The following is a 23110-nucleotide window of genomic DNA, read 5'->3' as shown; positions in this document are numbered from 1 at the left end:
GGAAGAGAGTGAGGAACAGAGAGAGGGAGGAACAGAGCGAGAGGGAGGACAGGAAGAGATGGAGATAAAAAAAAGTGCGAACAAGCGAGAGGGAGTTTAGAAGGCGTGGCATTGAGACATCTTTTTAGCCTCTCTCTCTTTCCTCCCATCCCCCAATTTAGTCGTTTCCCAATTCCCTTCCTGGTTGTTGCGCGCATTCTGCCTCCTCCGATACATGTGGAGTCACCAGCCGCTTCTTTTCACCTGACAGCGAGGAGTTTCACTGGGAGAACGTAACGCGTGCAGAGGTTCACGTCATCTCCCCCAGATCCCCTCCCTGCTGAGCAGGCGCCCGACCGACCAGTAGGAGTCGCTGTTTGCAATGACCAGGACTCATACCCCACCGCCTTCCCACTCGCTAACACTGCCAATTGTGTTCGTAGGGACAACTGACCAAGCCGGAGGTACCGCTGACAGCTGGATTCTAACCCAGAGTGGTAGGCGAGTGCTTGACTTCTACGCTACCCAGACGCCCCGGCATTGAGACATTTTAGCACAGATATACAGTTGTTGACAGACAAGAGTGCCAAAATAATTACCATAGTAATAAAGGCTAATGCCAACCAGGCTCAAGGTTAAGAGCCCTAAAATAGCTGAACCGTGTCTGCAGTAATAAAAAGACAGTTGTCACTATTACCATTTAGGGGACAGACGGATTAATCTGGTCATTAAAAAGACAGAAAGTGGACGTATGATATAACAGTCGGTTGGTTTGCTCTTTACTTGCCGTTTGGCCGCATTATATTGATGTTACTTTGAGATTAACTGTAATGACAACGGAATAGATTACAGGTCACACCCATTTGCACTGTTACTGGAAGCGGAACTATTGTATATATATCTAACATGGTTGTTAACACTTTGGGTGCCGGAAAACGCTTAAACACGTCATTCCCGGCCATGCTCAAGTTGCCGAAGACGCTTTACAGCGTCTTTAATATCAATATTTCAAAAATCTGGGATCGGATTCATATTTCCCCTCCGCTGGCCTGAGATCCACCAGGAGGACCCACTGAGCTCTCTGGCGGTTCAGGAGCGCCATCTGGTGGCCGATCGGCGCAATCGCTTAACAGGAAGTGCCGTAGAGGTTGTGCTGGTCGGCCGTATTACTTCCGGGCACTCACTATAGGTCCCGGGACTCGATCTCGACACACTACATAGCGATCGATTGCCAATAACTCGATAAACAACATGATTTGGACGTATATACCATTATACAAGCTGGAGATGGACCGGGTAAATCGACATCCCATAATGGTAAAATCTCTACTCTACGATGATCGCCCAACGGCGCGCGGAGACTGGGGTGAGTTTTAGCGTGTAAAGTTACCGTCTTCGATACTAACTGCTATTATCAACATTTGACCCACATTAGATGATTGGTATAACGCTGCCCACGGAATTATAAACGCCCCCTAGCCCATCCGGTCAACATCAGATGACGTGTAGTAACTTCTAGAAGTACGTCTAGTTGGAATTTTTTATATCGCGCTGATTGCCATAAAACTGTATTGCATCATCAATATAATGTATTTGGGGCTATAGATCACGTTCTGGAGAAAGCTGCAGAAAGAGATGAAAACATACTTATACATTAGACCATACTTTACTATGAATATGTGAATGAAAAAGTTTAACGTTGCTACACAATGAACAATACATATAGGACTTTGAATGGGCCCTAATAATGGCAATGTAGCAATAGAATTTAAAAAGTTATAGCCCTGCAAAGAAGGGGACTTTCTCTATAGACAAATAGAGCCGGCAACCTACGGTTGATAATGAATTTAACCCATGGCAGCTAAAGTCAAAACAGATTAAATTAAAAAGGACACAAAGTGTCATAGATGCAAAGCAAAGAGCCGTGACTGACAGCCGCCACTAGGGGCAGATTGGCTTAACCATGAGTGAATGATGGCATGGATGAGTGAGTTAACCATCCCGGTTTGCATCCCGGTTTGAAGTTGCAAGAAAGTCACTCACCACACTTTTGAGATGATGCTAGACTAGCTATGCTAGTTTGTACTGAACACTAACTGTGTGTTAAAACCAGTGTTGTGCTAGTTACTGAAAAATAGTAACTCAGTTACTTTACTAGTTACTTCATTTCAAAGTAACTTCGTTACTGTACTAGTTACTTACACCCAAAAGTAATGAGTTACTGTGAAAAGTAACTATTTAGTTATTTAAAAAAAAATAAAAAAAATAAATTGCTCAAGTCCCATGCCCCATATACTCAAAATCGGTTGATCAACTTGACAGTTTCCATTCACATCACCGAACTCTGCTAAGCAATGTGGTCTAGAGCGTTTCATTATATATTCCCTCCCCGCTGTATGTATATTTCTCTCCCACCCACCCACCCCCTCCTAATGTACAGTCCCCTCCCCATCATATGTATATACTCTGTCAGGATCTAGGGGTAACAGTACTGTATATTTGAATACCGCTTATGTCACAAATGTATCAGTACTAAATACCTATATGTCCCTATGCCATAAATGTCATGTATGTTGTGTATGTCATAAATGTCTATATGAATTGAAAATGGGGGACCCTGATGGAAACAAGACAAACGTCTTTCTCAGGTCTGCATCCCCTTAACAATTGTATGTATTGAGCCGTACTGTATTGTACCCATTCTGCAATCTGTTAAATAAAGTTTTCATTCATTCATTCATTCATCCATTCATTAATTCATTCATAACCATCTTGCAGCGTTGTTATCAAAGCATTGCAACGTTAGAATAGTTAGGATATCAATTGTGCATGAAAGGACTATATTTATATTGTTTGATTAGTATTATGAGATTCCCTGGCAGATTAAGTACAGTCAAAATCCGTTGATCTTGAGTTTCAGTGAACACATTGCACTCACCGTCACCAGTCTGCGGTGGTCGAGATGTAACGTTAGTCCAGTTGACTCCAGCAGCCCTTCAAACATGTTCTTTATCTCGTTTCCATGTTGTATATTAATTATCTCTCCAAGTAGTTGCTAAATGGTTTGTTAGTTCGTTATTATTACTGCGTTCTTATTATGTAGATTCATAGCGAGCGTCCTCTTGTTGTTTACTGTAGAGAGCGCCTATTTCTTTCAGAACGTCAGTGGCCAATCAGAAGTGCGAAACCAGAATGAGGCTACGGAAAGAAATAATAATAATAATAATACTTCGTTTTATATAGCGCCTTTCAGTCTACAGTAAACAAAACAAACGCAGGCGAAATAAGGACGCTCGCTATGAATCTACATAAAAAGAACGCAGTAACGAACTAACAAACCATTCAGTAACGTAAGTAGCGTTACTGAATTTCAAAAGTAATGCGTTAGAGTACTAGTTGCGGCAAAAAGTAACTTCGTTTCTGTAACGCGTTACTTTGTAACGCGTTAGTCCCAACACTGGTTAAAACGTTAGCATGGACCATGGCACAGTAACTACTGGACTCGCAAGGATGAAACAAACAGATCTTTTCATCTCATATTGGTGAGTTATTTAAGAAAGAACTTGGCGTACTCCTTTAACTACTGTATCCGAGTGGTATAAATAACTGTTGGATTATCCGTTCATACAGGTGCGACTTACGTGTTGATTTTGGCTTTGAAATCCAGTACCGCGGCAATCAGCTCGGACGCAAACCTGAGAGGAAACAACGATGCACTGGTCAGCGTTACTGGAATATTAAAAAATCCCACCCATTGTGAAGTCCATTGAGACATGGGCTATACAGATAAACTTGACGTGACTTGCTTATCATTGAACTATCATATGTGGAGAGTGGAGACTGGAGCGTTTGGACCATCTAACCAGCCTCGTCCTCCAGTTCTGCTTTTCATTTTCAAACAAGTTGCTGGAGAGATCCGTTCTCTTCGGTAGGCTGTTAACACTGTTAGGCTGTGTGTGTGTGTGTGTGTGTGTGTGTGTGTGTGTGTGTGTGTGTGTGTGTGTGTGTGTGTGTGTGTGTGTGTGTGTGTGTGTGTGTGTGTGTGTCCTAAAGTAGACATGGACACTGTGTGTGTGTGTGTGTGTGTGTGTGTGTGTGTCAAACTTTATTCAGATCATGTCATCACATCTTACTTAGGGTTAGTGTACAGTCCACAAACTGGCCGCGGGCCCTAGGCATCTGTGATATAACTGTGTGTTAATATGGAGGTACAGTAAGTTATTGCATTTACTACAGTTGCATGAGTCTATCTGGAGTGCCAGGGCCGAATTGGTCCAATTGTGACAGGAAAAGATAATGTAATCACCAAAAACACAACGGAATGGATTTCAACCTGTTGTTGTTGTTGGCCAGGTTCTGGTAAGTTAAGGAAATATGTTTATTTATGTAGCACCGTTCAATACAATTGAAATGAGTGACAAAGTGCTCCGCAAAACTCAATATCAATCAAATACAAACATTTACAAAACCCAAACCCAACAGCTTGTAACGGATTCAGAAAACACCCGTCAAGGTAGGTTTTGATACTAGGGGGTGGGAGGCAGCTCCAGAGTCTAGGGCAGCAACTGTAAACGCAAAGTCCCCTCTCAGATTATAGCATCTACCTATTAGGAAAAGTCGAGAGGAGGAGGCCCGGTGTGCCGTCACTAGACTAGTCACTCACGCAGGCTGGCTGGAGAGAGGAGGAGGCCCACCGGTGTGCCGTCACTAGACTAGTCACTCACGCAGGCTGGCTGGAGAGAGGAGGAGGCCCACCGGTGTGCCGTCACTAGACTAGTCACTCACGCAGGCTGGCTGGAGAGAGGAGGAGGCCCCGGTGTGCCGTCACTAGACTAGTCACTCACACAGGCTGGCTGGAGAGAGGAGGAGGCCCACCGGTGTGCCGTCACTAGACGAGTCACTCACGCAGGCTGGCTGGAGAGAGGAGGAAGCCCACCGGTGTGCCGTCACTAGACTAGTCACTCACACAGGCTGGCTGGAGAGAGGAGGAGGCCCACCGGTGTGCCGTCACTAGACTAGTCACTCACGCAGGCTGGCTGGAGAGAGGAGGAGGCCCACCGGTGTGCCGTCACTAGACTAGTCACTCACGCAGGCTGGCTGGAGAGAGGAGGAGGCCCACCGGTGTGCCGTCACTAGACTAGTCACTCACGCAGGCTGGCTGGAGAGAGGAGGTATCCGGTGTGCCGTCACTAGACTAGTCACTCACGCAAGCTGGCCTCTCCAGCCGTTGTAATCCCTCCTGGGAAGGGAGATGGCCGGGTTGGAGTGCACAGGCAGTGGCTGTCTGCTCTCCAGGTATGCCCACTGGACCCACCAGTCTGAGATCTAAGAAAGAGGGGAGAGAAAATGGTAAATGGTGCATTTATATAGCGCTTTACAATCTTTGTTCCTCACATTAACTCACCGATGGAGGAAGCAACCATTCAAGGTGCCGACCTGCTCATTGGGTAACCCCTAATTGCTCCGGATGAGCAGGACGGCACCTTGAATGTCTTGCTCAAGGACACTTCCGACACACTGCACCCGGGAGGAGCGGGAATTGAACTGGGAACCTCCGGATTACCAGACGACTGCTCTACCTCCTGAGCCACTGTCGCCCCCGCAAGAGAGTTCAATGATACGAAATCAGTTGCAGATATTCCACTATTGTTAACTGTAAGTAACACGGCGAGTCTTAGAAAGAAGGAACACAATTGAACAAGAATGAGGCTGTACGCATCAAGCCTTTTGACTAGGCATTTAAGCCAATCGCGTTGTTCATAATGGTGATGGAGGCTCCCTAGCTGTGCAAACAGTGCATGCTCTTTTTCTGTGACTTGTTTCCTTCCAGTAAAACCAGAAGCCTCAAATGACATGTTTGTCCTCCTGATTTCACACACACACCCAGTTTTTAGTGTGTCTGGCTCTTTTCTCCAGTCCCTCTTGTAGACTCGGACCCAGGCCCCCTGCCATGCAGAATTTCTGCACCATCTTGCGGGTGTGGTCGAGTTCGTCAGGGGGCAGCAGAGGTTCCAGGGCCTTCACATACCCCTGTAGAGTCTGAGACAGAGGGGGCACTGGCTGGACGGGCACGGCAGACGAGAAGCACATCTCCTGTCTCAACACCATCATCTGCTGAATGAGATGAACAAACATGTCCAGTAAAACAGTACCACGTTACTTTGCACGTCAGCGCATAACTACCCGAAGCCGTACAACTTTGTGGCTGCAGGCGTTACTTATTATAATGTATGCAGTTTTCTGATTTGCACCTACATGGTGTGCATATAATTACTTCAGCGCATAAATAACTGCAATAGAAGTGTAAGGCAGGGCGAGTAACGTTACTCAAATATAAAGATCAAGTTTTGTTTTATTTGTCACTTATAAAAAGGTATACTGTTACTGTACATTACAGTGAAATTATTGGTTCTGTATGAGCCCCATTAGATTGTGCTTCATACAGTAAAAAAGGTTTAAAAAAATAAAGACCAAACACTAAACAAATTATACAATATACAAACTAAAGTACAACAATGCAAACAATTAAGTACAAAATGCAAACTTCTAAAATGCAGAAATGCGGAGTGAAATATCGGGGTAGCTACTGATTGAAAACTTGATTGAAAACTTTATTAACAGATTGCAGAATGGGTACAGTACAGCTCAATACACACAATTGTTAAGGGGATGCAGACCAGAGAAAGACTTTCGTCTTGTTTACATCAGGGTCCCCCATTTTCAATTCATCAGGACTACAATGTGATCATGTCGTACTTTTAATGATACCAGCAATCTGCAATGCATTCATTAATTAATTGAATCCTTTCCAGATCAACATATTATATGGGACAGACAGCTACTATAGCTACGTATCTATGCAGCACAGTGTTCTCTCAACACGACTCACCCGAGACAGCCAAGCCCTGCACGTTCCTGCCTTCATGTTCCTCACAATCATGGCGCTTCACTTTAGTCCACTAAAAGCTGTTGCATTTGGATTTAATTCATGAAATCTTGCGTTTCTGATTCAGGAAGGTTGCAAGATTTGGTAGGCAAATTGTAACTCCCCAATGGCAATGGCAAAATTGAGGTCAAATAAGCCCCACCGCACTTCTTCATTTAGAGAAACAGGAAAGTCATCATCGCCAGCCAAACAGGTCGAAAAGTTGTAAAGGAATATTAGTTATGGCATAGTGAAGTAACCCAATACGTTATCCACCAAATGATTAATTATAATTGAGAGTTATACTAGCACGGACAACAATCATGCACACGTGTCGACGCCTAAATCCGTTTCCGTAAACAGCCACTGACCAAAGCCCAAAACACCATCACATTTGTCCACAAGGTGTCGCTCCTGTCACAGGTTACGTAGACATAAAATGGTTGTGTCTGCTGGTGCATGTCCAAATATTTCTTGCTATGGTTGTGTGCACAAACAATGACATGATGACAGTGAATTGAATACACTATGAATTGAAAATGGGGGACCCCAAAATTACAAACATCTCAAAACAAACTGGTCAGACTACTGCTTGACCTTACTCCTAGAACCCACCTCACCCCTGCCCACTTTGACAACTTAGGATGGCTTAGAGTAGACGACAGAGTACAGCAACTTGCAATGGGCCTGGTCTACAAGATACACTACACGACCAAGGTACCCATGTACATGTCAAAATACTTCCCAAAGGTCAGTGAATACCACGATCACAACACCGGGAGCTCCACAAATCATGTTAAACCCAGATTCGGCTCAAACAAGGGACTAAACACGTTTCGCAATTATGCCACATCAATGTGGAACGCCCTACCCAAAGCTGTAAAGGAATGTGAATCACTACCCACTTTCAAAAATTCTCTCAAAAAACACCTACGGGAGACTGCAATTCGAAACTGGCCCCTACAAATGTCCTAACACAACCCCCTCCAATTTACAGTAAATTACCAAGTATGGTCTTGTCAATATTCCAATGTACAGTTTTATTTTGTTAAAATAAGTGGTCTACTACAACATGTTATTAAAATAATAGCTCTACACTCCGACAGCCATCACTGATATAGATGGATATCTCCCAGTCCCCCCACTCTGCAATAAACAGAAAATACACGTTCTGGTATCCTGGCTGTTCCCACTTTATCCAATCAGGAGAGAATAGTCAAAAATAAGAAATAAAAACTAGTTTTAAGCTAATTTGATTTGGCAAGTCTCATTTCTTGAAATAAGTTAAGATATCTAGGGTTCTCTCTCCTGATTGGATAAAGTGGGAAGGGATAACAGAACATGTATTGTATATCAGTGATGGCTGTCGGAATGTAGAGCTAACAACACATATTTTAACCAAAAAAATACCACTTACAGCACCTTTAATGCAACACAATTGTATTGTGCTGATGTTTTCTATTCAAATATAATGTAAAAACATGTCACCCTCTCTTCCTCAGTTCTGTGTTATTGATTCTTAAAAATAAAAAAAACAGACAAGGATTCATTCATTTCAGAATAATTTATTATATGTTTTTCTTGAAGCCAGCTTCTTCAACAATATTAGAAAACAAAAAGTAACATAATTGAACTTGTATACAGGGGACATAATGCACCTTTCCCTTCCCTAAGTGGTTAGAATGATCATTTACACCAAAATATATATATATAACGCTAAACAGTCAAAGTTCAGATAACAGCTGTAACACGATAACATTTAAATGTGAACGGAATAGAGGCCTTGTGCGGAATGTTTGTGTAGTTTCATTGTAGTCTTCCAGTATGGCTGCTGTAACCATGGTAACTTTTGAAAGAAAATGCCTAGTTTCTGTGCAGTGGTAGAGCAGGGAAAAAACAATGGAAAAGCATGATATTACTGTTCCACTGTTGCTTGTTTACAAGATCCAGTAATAAGCCATATGTTCAGTACATTTTTGGTTATATATTTCTCATAAAAATATACAATAGCATAAAAATAGCTAGCTTTGTTTTGCACATAGCAAAAGTTGGCTCTTCGACACTGTCAATCACACCATTCTGATTGACAAGCTAAAAGCAATTGGTTTTGATAGTTTATCAGTGGGATGGATACAATCCTACCTGGAGGGGAGAGAACAGATGGTGGAGGTAAACGGTACCCTATCCCCCCCCCCCTCCCAGTGAACTGTGGTGTTCCACAAGGAAGCATACTAGGACCGCTACTGTTCCTAATTTATGCAAATGACATGTCGTCAGCTTGTGACTGCAACTTGTTCCTGTTTGCGGACGACTCAGCCCTGCTGGTCTCTGACAAGAACAAGTTACAGGTTGAAAAAACCCTCAGCTCGGGACTAGGCAAAATCTGCATATGGCTCGCCGACAACAAACTATCATTACACATGGGCAAAACAGAGTCCATTCTCTTCGGTTCAAATAACTCTCTGGTAAACAAGAATACCCTGAAGACTCTGGCAGGAGCACTCATTCAAGGGTACTACGACTATGCTTGCACCTCATGGTACCCAAGCACCTCAAAGGCACTAAAAACCAAATTACAAACATCTCAAAACAAACTAGTCAGACTACTGCTTGACCTGACTCCTAGAACCCACCTCACCCCTGCCCACTTTGCCAACCTAGGATGGCTTATAGAGTAGACGACAGAGTACAGCAACTTGCAATGGGCCTGGTCTACAAGATACACTACACGACCAAGGTACCCATGTACATGTCAAAATACTTCCCAAAGGTCAGTGAATACCACGATCACAACACCAGAGGGAGCTCCACAAATCATGTTAAACCCAGATTCGGCTCAAACAAGGGACTAAACACGTTTAGCAATTATGCCACATCAATGTGGAACGCCCTACCCAAAGCTCTAAAGGAATGTGAATCACTACCCACTTTCAAAAACACTCTCAAAGAACACCTACGGGAGACTGCAATTCGAAACTGGCCCCTACAAATGTCCTAACCCAGTTGTACAGTAAAGACCATGTATGGCTTTGTCAGTATTCCAATGTACAGTGTACAGTGTCGTCGTCCCCCCCCCCCTACCCAACCCCACCTACCCAACCTCCTCCAATGTACAGTTTCTATGTCAAATGTATATACACTCTTTTTCTGGACACTTTTTGTATCACAAACAGTACTGTATTTGCAAATCTGGTATGTCATAAATGTATAGATGTAGCAGTACTGTCTATCTGTATGTCGTGTGTGTCATATGATGAATTGAAAATGGGGGACCCTGATGTAAACAAGACGAAAGTCTTTCTCTGGTCTGCATCCCCTTAACAATTGTATGTATTGAGCTGTACTGTACTGTACCCATTCTGCAATCTGTTAATAAACTTTTCAATCAATTCAATCAATCAATCAATCCATTGCCATGTACAAAACAATGATTGCTATGTTACAAGCAGCCATGTTGGAAGACTAGGAAACCATACAAACATTCCGTGCAAGGCCTCTATTGTTTACACTATTGCCTCATCACTCATTAAGAACATCTGGCAATAATTCTCTAAAACAGTGAGAAATTGATAAAAAAAATTAAAAATTAAAGGAAAGTTATGTTTAAAGCATCAAATCAATATCATAATATGGCCATGGAAAGACCATTATCATAATTTTCATTGTAAACAGTAAGGCTTGATCAAATCCCTTTTTTGGGGGGATTCTAACTCCTACTTGATCAGAAGACAATCATTCATGTTCACTACTGCCTTTACATTCTATCCCTCTTGTTGAAAAATAGACCCACTGAAGGGAAATTATTCAAAAGGTGTCAGAATCTGTATGGGCAAATCCAGCAGGCACATTAGACCAGATGATATAAACATCACTGAATCTTGTATAGTGCTGAGGCATTGCTGACTTGCAGTTGGACTATCACCATAGAAGAAACTAATAGATTGATTATAGCTAACTAGTAAAATCTTAGCCAGTAAGTCACATTACTTATTTCAGTTATTTGCATAGACAAGTGATCCTTCTTCGTCCAACAGTGCATACCTGAGGGTCAAAATAATACTCTAACTTTTACAAATATGTACCATATATTAACATTTCAAATTGACCATTTCCCTGACATCGTGATAATATGATCCCCCAAATCATATATATATATCTTCCCCCAAATAAACACTATTATAGATTTAACTGCATAAACCAAATGGCTTTTTGTACAAACACTCATTCTCCCTGCATGGTGCTAGATAAAAACAAAATACAGGTGACAAATATCCATCAACAATTCAAAAGAAATAAAATAAGAGTAAAAATGAAGATTTTGCGCAAAAGAAAAAAAAGAAATGCTGATGATCTCATCACATGGGCAATTTGGCGAAGATGACTTGCTTCTACCGAGGGCAAGACTCATCTGGAAGACAGAGAGATGGAGATGGAAGACAATATGTTATGGACATCCTGGACTGTTTAAGGAACACAACGACATTATGGGAAATTCACTTACAGAGTCAGACAAGAAGATAGATAACAATTTCCCCTCTGTGAGTTCAGTAGAAAGCTATCCGGCTGCATGAATCAATGGAAGTGGATGAGGACCACTAGCCAAGTTGTTGGCCAAAAACACCTTTTCTGGAGTTTTAAGCTAGGCTAGTGGTTCGTATCCGCTTCCATTCATTTGTCAAGATGGTAAGCGCATTTCCCATAATGTTCCTTTAAACCTTTAAACATTGTCATTTATTGTTTCATAGACCAATAACCGTGCAAGCGATAATCCTACATTCTATTTGCCTTTTCACTATTGGCTGCATTTGAAAAAGAGCTCAGTTTATCAATTACCCTGAGCTTGCCATACTGCTGCCTGGCGTAAAAACTGGGATTGGGGTTAATTAATATTTATTAAAATTATTATTAGTAACCTATACATAATAAAAAAGACTATGTGCCTTTTGAAATCGAATTTAGCTGAATTAAATGAATTTGAACCATTTACGAATGACATTTTACACAGTTTTAGTTGAATAAAATTAGCTGATCCTTTAAAAGTGACAAGAGGACGCTCAGTTTTTACAGTGCACACTGATGCCTGCTGCCCAGCATTTATAATACTCCACAAATACAGTCCCACACACCAGACAGACCAAACCACAGGGAGATGCTCTGCACTCCTTCCATTCAGTATTGTGTTAGTTCTTTATAGAGCCATAGTGAAGATAGTTAGGAAAGAGAGAAAAGAAAGAGAACAACTTAAGCTGAATTAATAGCCATGTAAAGTCCACTCAGCCACACTGAGCCTTCAAACTAGGAGTGGGTCAGCAATGAATCTGCACCCCTTAAACCTTGTGCTTTCTAAGAAGGGGGTGTCACTGACCCACTCTCAGCACACGACCCGTCGCAGTCCCCACACTCCTTGTGTTCTTGTGGGATACAACCACTGCCCTCTCCTCCTCCTCTTCCTCCTGGGGCTCCTCCTCTTCTTGGCCCCTCCCGTCCCTAACCAGGTCGTGGGGGTAAGGAGTGCAGGCCAGCATGGAGGTCTCTGATGGGTACTCACACACATGTTCCAGCTGGGTCTCGTCGAAACACACCTTCACCTGGGAACAGGGTGAAAAGAGAGAGAGAGAGAAAGAAAGAAAGAAAGAAGAGAGAGAGAGAGAGAGAGAGAGAGAGAGAGAGAGAGAGAGAGAGAGAGAGAGAGAGAGAGAGAGAGAGAGAGAGAGAGAGAGAGAGAGAGAGAGAGAGAGCGCGAGGAGACCAGCAGAGGATTTAGTATAGCATACAGAAAACCCACAGAATGACTGACACCCACCCATTCAAAATCCGACTCAAGTATCAAAATTGAAATTACATTATTCAATTTAGTGTCCACATATTTCAGTTCTAGGAAGTGTTTCATATTTCATGCATTAACCTCTATGGATTCAACTAATACACGTTTCTTTTTTTTATCTACTTTTTCTCCCATTTTCAATTTTTCTCCCATCCCAATTTCGTATTGTCCAATTCTACCCTCCCCTGTCTCGAACGCTGTTAGGCCATGCCTCCCACAAGCCGGCTGCAATGTGGACGAAGCCTTACATCACGTGTCCCCTCCAGTACTCAAGGAAGCAGCCGTTGCATCTTTTCACCTGCACAGCGCGATCTCTCAGCATCGGGGGTCTGCGTGGGAGGGACACGCCGCCCCCGTCGCTTCCTGATTCTGCTGCGCAGGCGCACCAACCGACCTGTAGTAGTCGCTGTCCACAACGTCCGATCCCAGTATGAACGACCAGCCAAGCTGATAGCAATGCGGAGAGCTGGGCTCGAACCCAGCATCTCCTGCATTGGTGGCGAGCGCCTTGCCCACTACACCACCTAGCCGCCCGACTAATACACGTTTCTGACTAGGACAAAATGGGGCTAAATCAAAGTAAAAAAAAAAAAAAGATAATAATAATATAATACAAATGTAAAAAACATTTTTTGTACACAAAGAAACATGTTCTTTAAAGATCACTAGTAACTGTAGTTAAGTAAATGCAGTGGATTAAGAAGGACATTTTGCTTTGACATGTAAAAGTATAAAGCTCGATACAAATTGAGAAAAACATGACCCACCCCTGACCTCAGCCATTCTGGTAGACAACAAATGAAACCAGAGTTTCTAAACTCGTACCTGACCTCAGCTATTCTGATAGACAACAAATGGAACCAGAGTATAGAAACTGGTAGGAGGCGTGACGTCAGAGACTGTCTACACCGAAACGAAACTGATGAATGTTATGTTTGTGCGCAGGGTGTTTATTGAGAGGTGGACTATGTAAACACTGTTGACAGAGTCAGCTGTGGAGCGACAATAATATGTTCAGGACGACAAGGTTTCTCTCTTTAGCCTTTGGCGTGGTTTATTATCACATTGCACCCAACAGTACACATGATGAGACCTTCTCCTTATGAGAGCGACGGAGGAAGAGAAAGGGGGGAGGGAACAATCTCTTATAACAATCTCCTCTCACCTGACGTCAGCCCCAATAGCTACATCTCCTTGCGCCTATAGCGCCCTCTTGTGGAAACTGTTAGACAGTTACATGCAATCATACATAACATCTAACTTCAATACTCCCACTTATGGTTGTCTTGTATACTGTACAACTTTTGTTGTCAAATAAATGAGGCTACCTACAGCTTCTCTGTACATTTTTACATCTGTACATTTCTGAGCATCCTCTTGGTAGTCTAGTTTTTGATCACATGGTGTTTCCCTTATTCTACATTCTTGCATGTCAAAACGTTTCAGGATCTTCTCCACATATCTCTTCTGGGATATTTTTACACAACTGGCTGACTGTTCGAAGTCCATGCCTAGAAAATGCTTTAACCTGCCTACTGTAGGTCTTTCATTTAGAATCTGTTGGAGAGCATACTTTTCACCTGCTCTAGGTTTCTAGTGTCCGCTGCGATGATCAAATCATCCACTTCTGTATTTAAACATTGATCCTCTTCTGTATTTAAACATTGATCCACTTCTGTATTTAAACATTGATCCACTTCTGTATTTAAACATTGATCCACTTCTGTATTTAAACATGGAAACCACTTCTGTATTTAAACATTGATCTGATTGATTGATTGATTGATTGAAAACTTTATTAACAGATTGCAGAATGGGTACAATACAGTACAGCTCAATACACACAATTGTTAAGGGGATGCAGACCAGAGAAAGACTTTCGTCTTGTTTACATCAGGGTCCCCCATTTTCAATTCATCAGGAATCCACTTCTGTATTTAAACATTGATCCACTTCTGTATTTAAACATGGAATCCACTTCTGTAATTTGGGTTTTTCTAGTTTACACACTAGCTTCTCTCCTTTATCCTCGTAGCCTTTAGCTACAAACCTGGCTTTGTACTTGTCGTGGCCTTCAATACCCTCCTTGATTGAGTACACCCATTTTCCTCCCACTGTCTGTCTGCCCTCTGGTAACTTGGTTAGAGTAAAGGTGTGGTTGTCCTCTAGGGACCTCATCTCCTCATCCATTGCTCTCTCCCTTTTTCTTGATTCAGGGGACACCATCGCCTCTTTAAAGGTCTGAGGTACTCCACTCACTACTCTGTAGCAGTAATCAATGCTGGTAAGTGTACGGTCATCCTCGTCACTTTCTCTCTGGGTATAGTCTTTCAGATACTTTGGGGGTTTGTGTTCCCGTGAGGGATACCTCCCACTGCATGAGGCACGTGACGTCACCCTTGGGTGCTCCTCGTCATCATCCTCTGGGGGTTGCTGACTGTCTGTCTGCACGACTGTGCTAAGTACACTAGGCTGAGGTGTCTCTGTTTCTTCACACCTTACTCTGGAGTCCAACTCTGGCTCCTCTGTCTGTGTCTCGTTCTCACATGTTGTCTTTGTGACAAATTTGACTAGCCTGTGTTTTTGCACTTTCCCTTTACCGGGATAATAGACTAGAAAAGCGGCGCTTCCTTTGTCGTGCCCTACAAAGAGTCCTTTTTCACATCTGGACTCGAGCTTTCCTCTGTCCTGCTGGTAAGCATAACACACTGATCCAAATTTGTGCATTCTAGCTAGATTACACTTTTTCCCTGTCAGTGCTGTATACGGGGGTGGTGCCTGTGTGCTTATTAAAAACACCTGTTTCTGGTGTAAGCGGCTTCTTGTACCGCATAATGCCATAGACTCTTAGGTAAGTCACCATCTATTAGCTTACACCTAGCCATTTCGAAAAGAGTACGTCTTTCCCTCTCTGCCACCCCGTTCTGGTGCGGGGAGTAAGGACATGACGTCTCGTGTCTTATCTTGTTCCTTCTCAACAGTGATTGGAACTCTCTATTTGTGAACTCGGTTCCGTTGTCGGACCTCAAGCATCTTATGTTGCCATAAGGGGCTACATCTGCAAGAAATTTCTCTGTGGCCTGGAGTGTGTCACTCTTTGCTTTGAGAAAGTAAACAAACACTGCCCCTGTACACACATCTGTAAAAGACTGTACATATTTAAAGCCACCTATGGACTCGTTGCTTACTGGACCGGCTAGATCTGTGTTAACTAGCTCAAGTGGTACCTTTACTTTGTCTGTGGGACTTCTGTTTCTCGATTGAGTAAACTTCCCCTTCATACACACTTCACATTCTTTGTCAGGTCTATGCTTTTCAACTTTAATGTGCATGTCTTCTGTCACTGCTTGCAGTTTCAGTAAATCCTCGTAATTACAATGACCCATGATCTCATGCCATGTCTGAATATCGTGACTGACAGTCACAGTACACATATCATTATTATTACACTTGTCGTTGTCATTACACTCTGTTTGTAGATAATACATTCTCTTGTACACCTCTATGTTAAATCGCGTACCGTCAGGCTCTACAAGAACATCTTTACCTTCATTGAAGAACGCTTTGGCACCGTTCGTAGTAGCAGATTTGACAGAGAATAGTTCTTGTGGGAATGAGGGTATGTAGAGAGCGTTCTTTAACGTCACTGTACACCGGCGCCCCTCACTGTCTATGAGGCATACCTGTGCGTCTCCTCTCCTCTGCGTCAACCAGAAAGTGTGCTTCCCGTCTGCCAGCTCCATGCTGTGTCTCTCCGGCTCGAAGGTGTTGTCAAAGTTCTTGAATCGATTCCTGTCGCTGATGATGTGGGATGACGCACCTGTGTCCACGATCAGTCCCTTCCTTTGGACCTGCTGCTGCTGCGTTGGCTGGGTGACGTACGCTGTCTGGGCCCCGAAGATGAAGTCCTCTCGTCCCGCTGCTCTCCGGGCGTCTTCTTGACTCGCCTCCCGTCCACCGTTGTCGCCATCTTGTCCACAGCTGCCATCTTGTCCATGCGCGTACCGAGCGCTCTGGTCACGTTTCTTTCTGCACACTTTGTCTGTGTGCCCCGTGGATTTGCAGAAGCTACACCAAACAGTCTTTGTGCAGTTATCTTTCCAATGCCCTTTTTCTCCGCATCGCCAACACGCCAGCTCCGTCTGGGATCTGGTCTTCTCTCTCGGTGCCGCCCGGGCCTTCAGCACCCGCTCTCCCGCCTCCTCTGCGACCGGGTGTGTGGTGATTTCTCAACACTTTTAGGCTTTCTCTGCCTTTGTGTCGCGGAATATCAGCCCCAAGCTCGTGTCGTCCAGGAGTGGTGCCAACTCGCAGTATGCGTCAGCATTTAGCTTGGTATCCTGGGCTTGCGCTTCCGCCGTTAGTTCTCCCGTGGGGGCCGTCAAGATCGTTGTCTTCAGTCCCACTCCGTGCATGCAGCACAATATTCGCTCTTCCCAGAGCTCGTAGTCCTCTGCCCTTCCATTGAACGAGGGCCATTCGCTCCTTCCTTTGGTCGCCATCCTCTTTTGATGGTAGGCGTAGCTTTAGCTCCCGTTAGCCTAGCTTTAGCCACGCGGTGCTCCCGGTGCTAAACTAGCCTATACTTCAGCTAAACTTGCTACCCTTATTATTTCGCCCCTGCGTGATCTGGGCCCATAACCTGTTGACAGAGTCAGCTGTGGAGCGACAATAATATGTTCAGGACGACAAGGTTTCTCTCTTTAGCCTTTGGCGTGGTTTATTATCACATTGCACCCAACAGTACACATGAGACCTTCTCCTTATGAGAGCGACGGAGGAAGAGAAAGGGGGGAGGGAACAATCTCTTATATACCCTCTCACCTGACGTCAGCCCCAATAGCTACGTCTCCTTGCGCCTATAGCGCCCTCTTGTGGAAACTGCAATCATACATAACATCTAACTTCAACACGCCCCCCTCTTAGTCGTTGAATCAGTTGATTTGGTCTCAATAGACTGAGACTTTCTTAGTCGATTTTTTTCATTCTGTTATGTCCTGAAAATTATTTGGACATCTCTGGTAAGTATGTCTTTCGCTGAGGACAGCTCTAATACGGACCAGATGAATACCATAAATACACAACTGTATGTGTGTGTGTTTGTATGTATATGCATGTGCAGTATACAAACATGCATATTTACATGCATGCAAACACACACACACACACACACACAATGCTGCATGTCCCTAGTAGTTTGTCCCTGACAAAGATGGTCTCAGGACTCGGAGAGGTGCATCAGGGCCTAATCATTATAGCCTGGTGTGAGGGAGGCTGGACGAATCACGCTGAAGTACAGGAAGCTAATCCTCCCTCCCTGAACCTAATTAACCCAGCAGGACTGAGACCAGATGAGGATCACAGAGAGAGAGAGAGAGAGAGAGAGAGAGAGAGAGAGAGAGAGAGAGAGAGAGAGAGAGAGAGAGAGAGAGAGAGAGAGAGAGAGAGAGAGAGAGAGAGAGAGAGAGAGAGAGAGAGAGAGAGAGAGAGAGAGAGAGAGAGAGAGAGAGATAGATAGATAGATAGATAGATAGATTCATTTCATTACACAACATCATTAGAAGGCCTACACTAAACACTACTACAGTTCCCATACATACAGTATACAGTGCTGTATCCACTCAGAGCCCCTACAGTGGCTTAAAACAGTGATTCCCAACCTGGGGTCTGCCAGACCACAGATGTTTTTTTTTTTTTTTTTTTCAGAGAAATATTTAATTAGCACATTTTTATCATCAGAAGCATGAATAGTCTCTCCACTACAATAAAAAATAAAGATAAATAAATAAACATCTAGACATGATTTTTGAACGTTAACAGTAGGCTACCGGGTAGCCGCTAAAACACGAATCAGTTGACTGTATCACTTTCCGTAGCTAGCCTAGCACGCTAGTTAACTTTCTCGGCTCGTCTGCAGTCAGCCGCCAGAGGCGAAAATGTGTGACAAACGAAAAGGAGATGACGGCAGCTCATCTGCAAAAAAAGTTAGGACCTACAGCAATCGCGAAAATTACATCACCATGGGCTTCACTGAGGGACCAGACAAACGACCTGAGTGTGTGATTTGTGGAGAAAAGTTGGCAAACTCGAGCCTGAAGCCCAGCAAGCTGAAGAGACATCAGGCGTCTAAGCACCCAGAAACCGTTGGGAAGGATCCGGACTTTTTTCGGAGGAAAGAACAGTCTCTCAAGGCGAACAAGCCCGTTGATGTTAGAGTAGCGTGGAGCAGGGGTGGCAGTGATTTACAGAAGGCTACCAAAGCCTCCTTTGAGTGTTCGCTTTTAATTGCAAAAGCAAAGAAACCGCACAATATTGGCGAGCAGCTCATCAAACCAGCCTGCATCAAAATGGTTTAGAAACTGTGCGGCCCACAGGTGGCGGATAAACTAAAATCAGTACCACTCTCGAACAATGTAGTGAAAGACCGAATTGATAAGATGTCAAGTGATTGCGAGCAGCAGCTGTCAGAAAAGCTTAGAAAGGGTCCATTTGCCATACAACTTGATGAAACTACAACTGTCGCAGACGAGGCTGTGCTCATCGTTTATGTGCAGTATATCGAAAATGAGGATCTGAAGCAGGACATTCTCATGTCAGTCAACCTTACCACTCGAGGTGAGGATATTTTTACTGCAGTGGATTCTTACTTCATTCAACATAAATGCAAACCGTTCACCATTAGGGCCTGATTTGAGAGGATGAATACAGGATTTGAATATTGGCCAACATTTTGAAATACATATGGTGCAAGATGAGATTTGTTGATTGAAGGCACAAGTCAAAGAAGCATAGTGGGTCTAATTATGATGCATATGCCTGTGTATAAGCAGTTTGTTATTAAAATGACAAAAGAAAGTATTAAAATGACAAAAAAAAGTATTTTATGGTATTTTATTAGGAGGGGGGTCCCTGGGGGAAAAAAGGTTGGGAACCCCTGGCTTAAAGGATATGGGAGGATATCCAGCCACTGTCATGGTCTGGTTGTTAAAAAAAGTTCACTTTTACCTGCTATATTTATTTCACTCATACACAACTTTCTTTAGCCACTGTTTATACTGTATATAGTCCTGTATATTGTGTGTACATCATGTCCCATATGTTACTTTATGTTTATAGTGTCCTATATGTTACTTTATGTTTATATTAGATCTTTTTTATATACACCGTGGGAAGGGGGAAACGCAATTTAATTTCTCTGTATGTCTTGCACATTAAGAGAAGCGACAATAAAGCTGACTTTGACTTTGACTCTGAAGAGCAAGGTGGCCAAGAAGAGATTGAGACTACGAGGCGAAGCAGAGGGACATCCCAAGGTGGAGGAAAAAGAAGAGGGGGGAGAGAGAAGAAGAGTGTAAGTCACCCCCCCTGTGAGATAACAGAGCTGAGGGGGAGGAGGGGGAGGAGGGAGACATGACGTCAAACGGTCTCACGGGTGACAACGTGAGGGCAACAGGTGGTCAGAGAGAACCACCAGAGCAGAGTAGTCACTCACTACAGCTTTACGCCCATCGTTAAAAGAGGACGACTGCGCTTAACAGCCGAGAGAAAGAGAGAGAGAGAGAGCGATAGAGCATTATAGGATTGTACCCCGGGAAGCAAAACAAAAAATTATTATGGGTGTCTTCCCCTTTCTATGTACTGTATGTAATTAGTGGAGTGGGTAATTACTGCTTGGTGAAATGTATTCATTGTGGGTCAGTTGTGAGTGGGAATGTGTCATATACAGCGAAATGCAGATGATGTAATATACAGCGAAATGCAGATGATGTAATATACAGCGAAATGCAGATGATGTAATATACAGCGAAATGCAGATGATGTAATATACAGCGAAATGCAGATGATGTCATATACAGCGAAATGCAGATGATGTCATATACAGCGAAATGCAGATGATGTCATATACAGCTAAATGCAGATGATGTAATATACAGCGAAATGCAGATGCTGTCATATACAGTGAAATGCAGATGATGTAATATACAGTGAAATGCAGATGATGTCCTATACAGGGAAATGCAGATGATTATGTGATGCTGTGAGACAAACGGCATCATGCTCCGTCTCCTATGGTTTTCTCATGTCAACTGTCATTCTCTTTCCTACAGTCAAACACCCCTGCTTTTACTGTTAACGTTCAGGTGTGTTGAGAGAGAGACTGTACTGTAGTATGACTGTTAACGTTCAGGTCTGTTGAGAGAGACGGTACTGTAGTATGACTGTTAGTGTTCAGGTCTGTTGAAAGAGACGGTACTGTAGTATGACTTGGTTTAAAGGGGAACTCCAATATGTTATTTCTGTGGCCTCATGCAGGAAAGTTTAATAACATTTTGTGAACGTGAGCTACTCCGACAGTCAAGAAACCTGAAAAGGAAGACTCAAACTTGTCATCAGATATAAAGTCTGGAACTGCTCCATAGACAATGAATGGGAGACTGAATGACCCACAGAATTTTGTTTACTATTTTACATCCAATTGAACTTTATTCTATAGTAATGTTCTCAGTTGTGAAACAGAAAATGAACTCGTTCCCCTGGGTGCTCTCAGTGTCATCTATAAAAAAAACGTTGCCAGTTCACTGTCTTTCGAGCAGGAGTTTGTGGAATTTCTGGGTTGTCTTAAGCCATATGAATAACATGTATGAATACTTGAAAATGGGTGTAGTTAACAATGGATATTATGTCTCTACGATGGCCTTTTGGTGTCTTTCTTGGAGGAAGTGAGCAAAACTGAAAGAGGAAGCGGAGTCAAAATATGCTGTGTACTGTCACAAGAATCAGACTTTCTTACCCTCTCTCTCTCTCTCTCTCTCTCTCTCTCTCTCTGTCTCTCACACACAATGGAGTTCCATGTACCCCACCACTCCTCCCAATCCCTTCCCCAACTCTCTCTTGCTCGAACTCTGAGTCACCCAGTGCAGTCAGTGGTCGGCTGTCAATTATGTGCAGTCATACGATGTAAGGTCAACATGGTCACAGAAACTGTTTGCCAAGATTCCAATGCAAAAAAAAAAAGGGAAGAAGAAAAAACCCAGGCAGGGAAATACAAAGACACGCTTATCTGAATGGCAGAGAGCTGACTCAACAAAACGACTGAGTTTGTCTGTGAGAAACAAGGAGGAAGCAGTCTGCAGTGCTGTGCGACAAAGGCAGTGTCTGGCCTAACGTGGGCACACATCAGGAAGGACTATATATATATGATCTATATAATAGGCGGTTTATGTAGAAAAGAAAATCAATTGTGAAATGCATTGTAATGCATTGATACTGTATGAACATGAAAATCTGAAAACTGAAAATTGATGATCAATATTAAAGGGGAACTATCTTATAAATGGCCTTTTTCAGTGTTTAGCATTGTTTCCTAGCTATGTGGACTTATATTAATATGATCTATGTCTCTAATTCTCATATTGGCACATTCTTCCAATTCTCCTCTCACAATATTCACCCTCACTGAACTGAGTCATCTGAAAATGTGATGATTTGTGATGTCAGAAAGACACCGCTGCATGATAATGTTCAGGCGCCGGCGCAGTGGTTTAGGAGCCCAGGCTCAAAACAGCTCGAGATCTTGAGGTAGAAAAATGCTGTTTTTGAGGACTTGATTAGAAATACAAAACAATGAATAAAAAAATATATATATTACAGAGGTGTTCCATAGACTCACACGAATTGTGTAAAAGTGCCCAAATAGTGAAAGAAATAGTAAAATAGTTCCCCTTTAAGTGTAAATGAACATGTTGATTTAATTCATTTGGAAACATGGTGATGTAACCTAACAACTTGGTGATACATTTTGACTGCACATATTACATTTTACGATTTTATGATGCATTTTATCATGCATCGTCGTTACACTCCTAGTATGGAGACACCTGCGAACCCCAGCTACTAGGACAGAGAGGCTTAGACCACCCGCATTTCATTGTATACTTGTATGCCGTGACAATTAAAACTCTTGACTTGACTTGACTTGAGTGAAGTACCCAAGTGCATTTTGGCTCCAAGCACAGATAGACAACTCCACAACTACATATTTAGAGTACGTATATTCAGCTCCATTCATTCACTATAATGTCAGCGTCTCTTCCTCTTTCACAGAGAGGACCGTGTGGGTGAGACAGACAGTTTAGTTCCGCTCTGCTGGGCAACTTTGTTTGTCCATCCAACGCTAATTACATCGAGGTTATCTTCTCTCTCTCTCTCTCTCTCTCTCTCTCTCTCTCTCTCTCTCTCTCTCTCTCTTCTCTCTCTCTCTCTCTCTCTCTCTCTCTCTCTCTCTCTCTCTCTCTCTCTCTCTCTCTCTCTCTCTCTCTCTCTCTCTCTCTCTCTCTCTCTCTCTCTCTCTCTCTCTCTCTCTAACAGGGTTTGTGTTCATG

The 23110-nt window shown here is 43.1% G+C and overlaps 2 protein-coding genes across 3 annotated transcripts in view; both read right to left on the bottom strand.

Moving 5' to 3' along the window:
• cratb (carnitine O-acetyltransferase b) overlaps window positions 1-7254 on the bottom strand; it is a 53434-nt gene extending 46180 nt beyond the window's left edge. The window contains exons 1-4 of one of the 2 annotated variants that reach the window (XM_084313700.1): window positions 6869-7254; window positions 5863-6093; window positions 5186-5304; window positions 3621-3674 (exon numbers count right to left, since the gene is read on the bottom strand). In XM_084313700.1, the coding sequence (XP_084169826.1) occupies window positions 3621-3674; window positions 5186-5304; window positions 5863-6093; window positions 6869-6919 (455 nt within the window). In that variant the 5' untranslated portion in view covers window positions 6920-7254. The remainder of the gene's footprint in view (window positions 1-3620; window positions 3675-5185; window positions 5305-5862; window positions 6094-6868) is intronic. The other variant, XM_084313701.1, reaches the window with a different exon arrangement.
• Window positions 7255-10047: 2793 nt separating this feature from the next.
• The window catches only part of ppp1r18 (protein phosphatase 1, regulatory subunit 18), a gene marked incomplete at its 5' end in the record, with an annotated part of 18727 nt that continues 5664 nt past the window's right edge, over window positions 10048-23110 (bottom strand). Inside the window, 2 exons of the mRNA XM_084311924.1 lie at window positions 10048-11312; window positions 12270-12492. Of these exons, the coding sequence (XP_084168050.1) occupies window positions 11293-11312; window positions 12270-12492 (243 nt within the window). The 3' untranslated portion in view covers window positions 10048-11292. The remainder of the gene's footprint in view (window positions 11313-12269; window positions 12493-23110) is intronic.

This window comes from Notolepis coatsorum (assembly GCF_963971535.1).
Source record: "Notolepis coatsorum genome assembly, chromosome: 4".
Classification (NCBI taxonomy): Eukaryota; Metazoa; Chordata; class Actinopteri; order Aulopiformes; family Paralepididae; genus Notolepis; species Notolepis coatsorum.
This window is presented reverse-complemented; position numbering and strand designations above follow the sequence as displayed.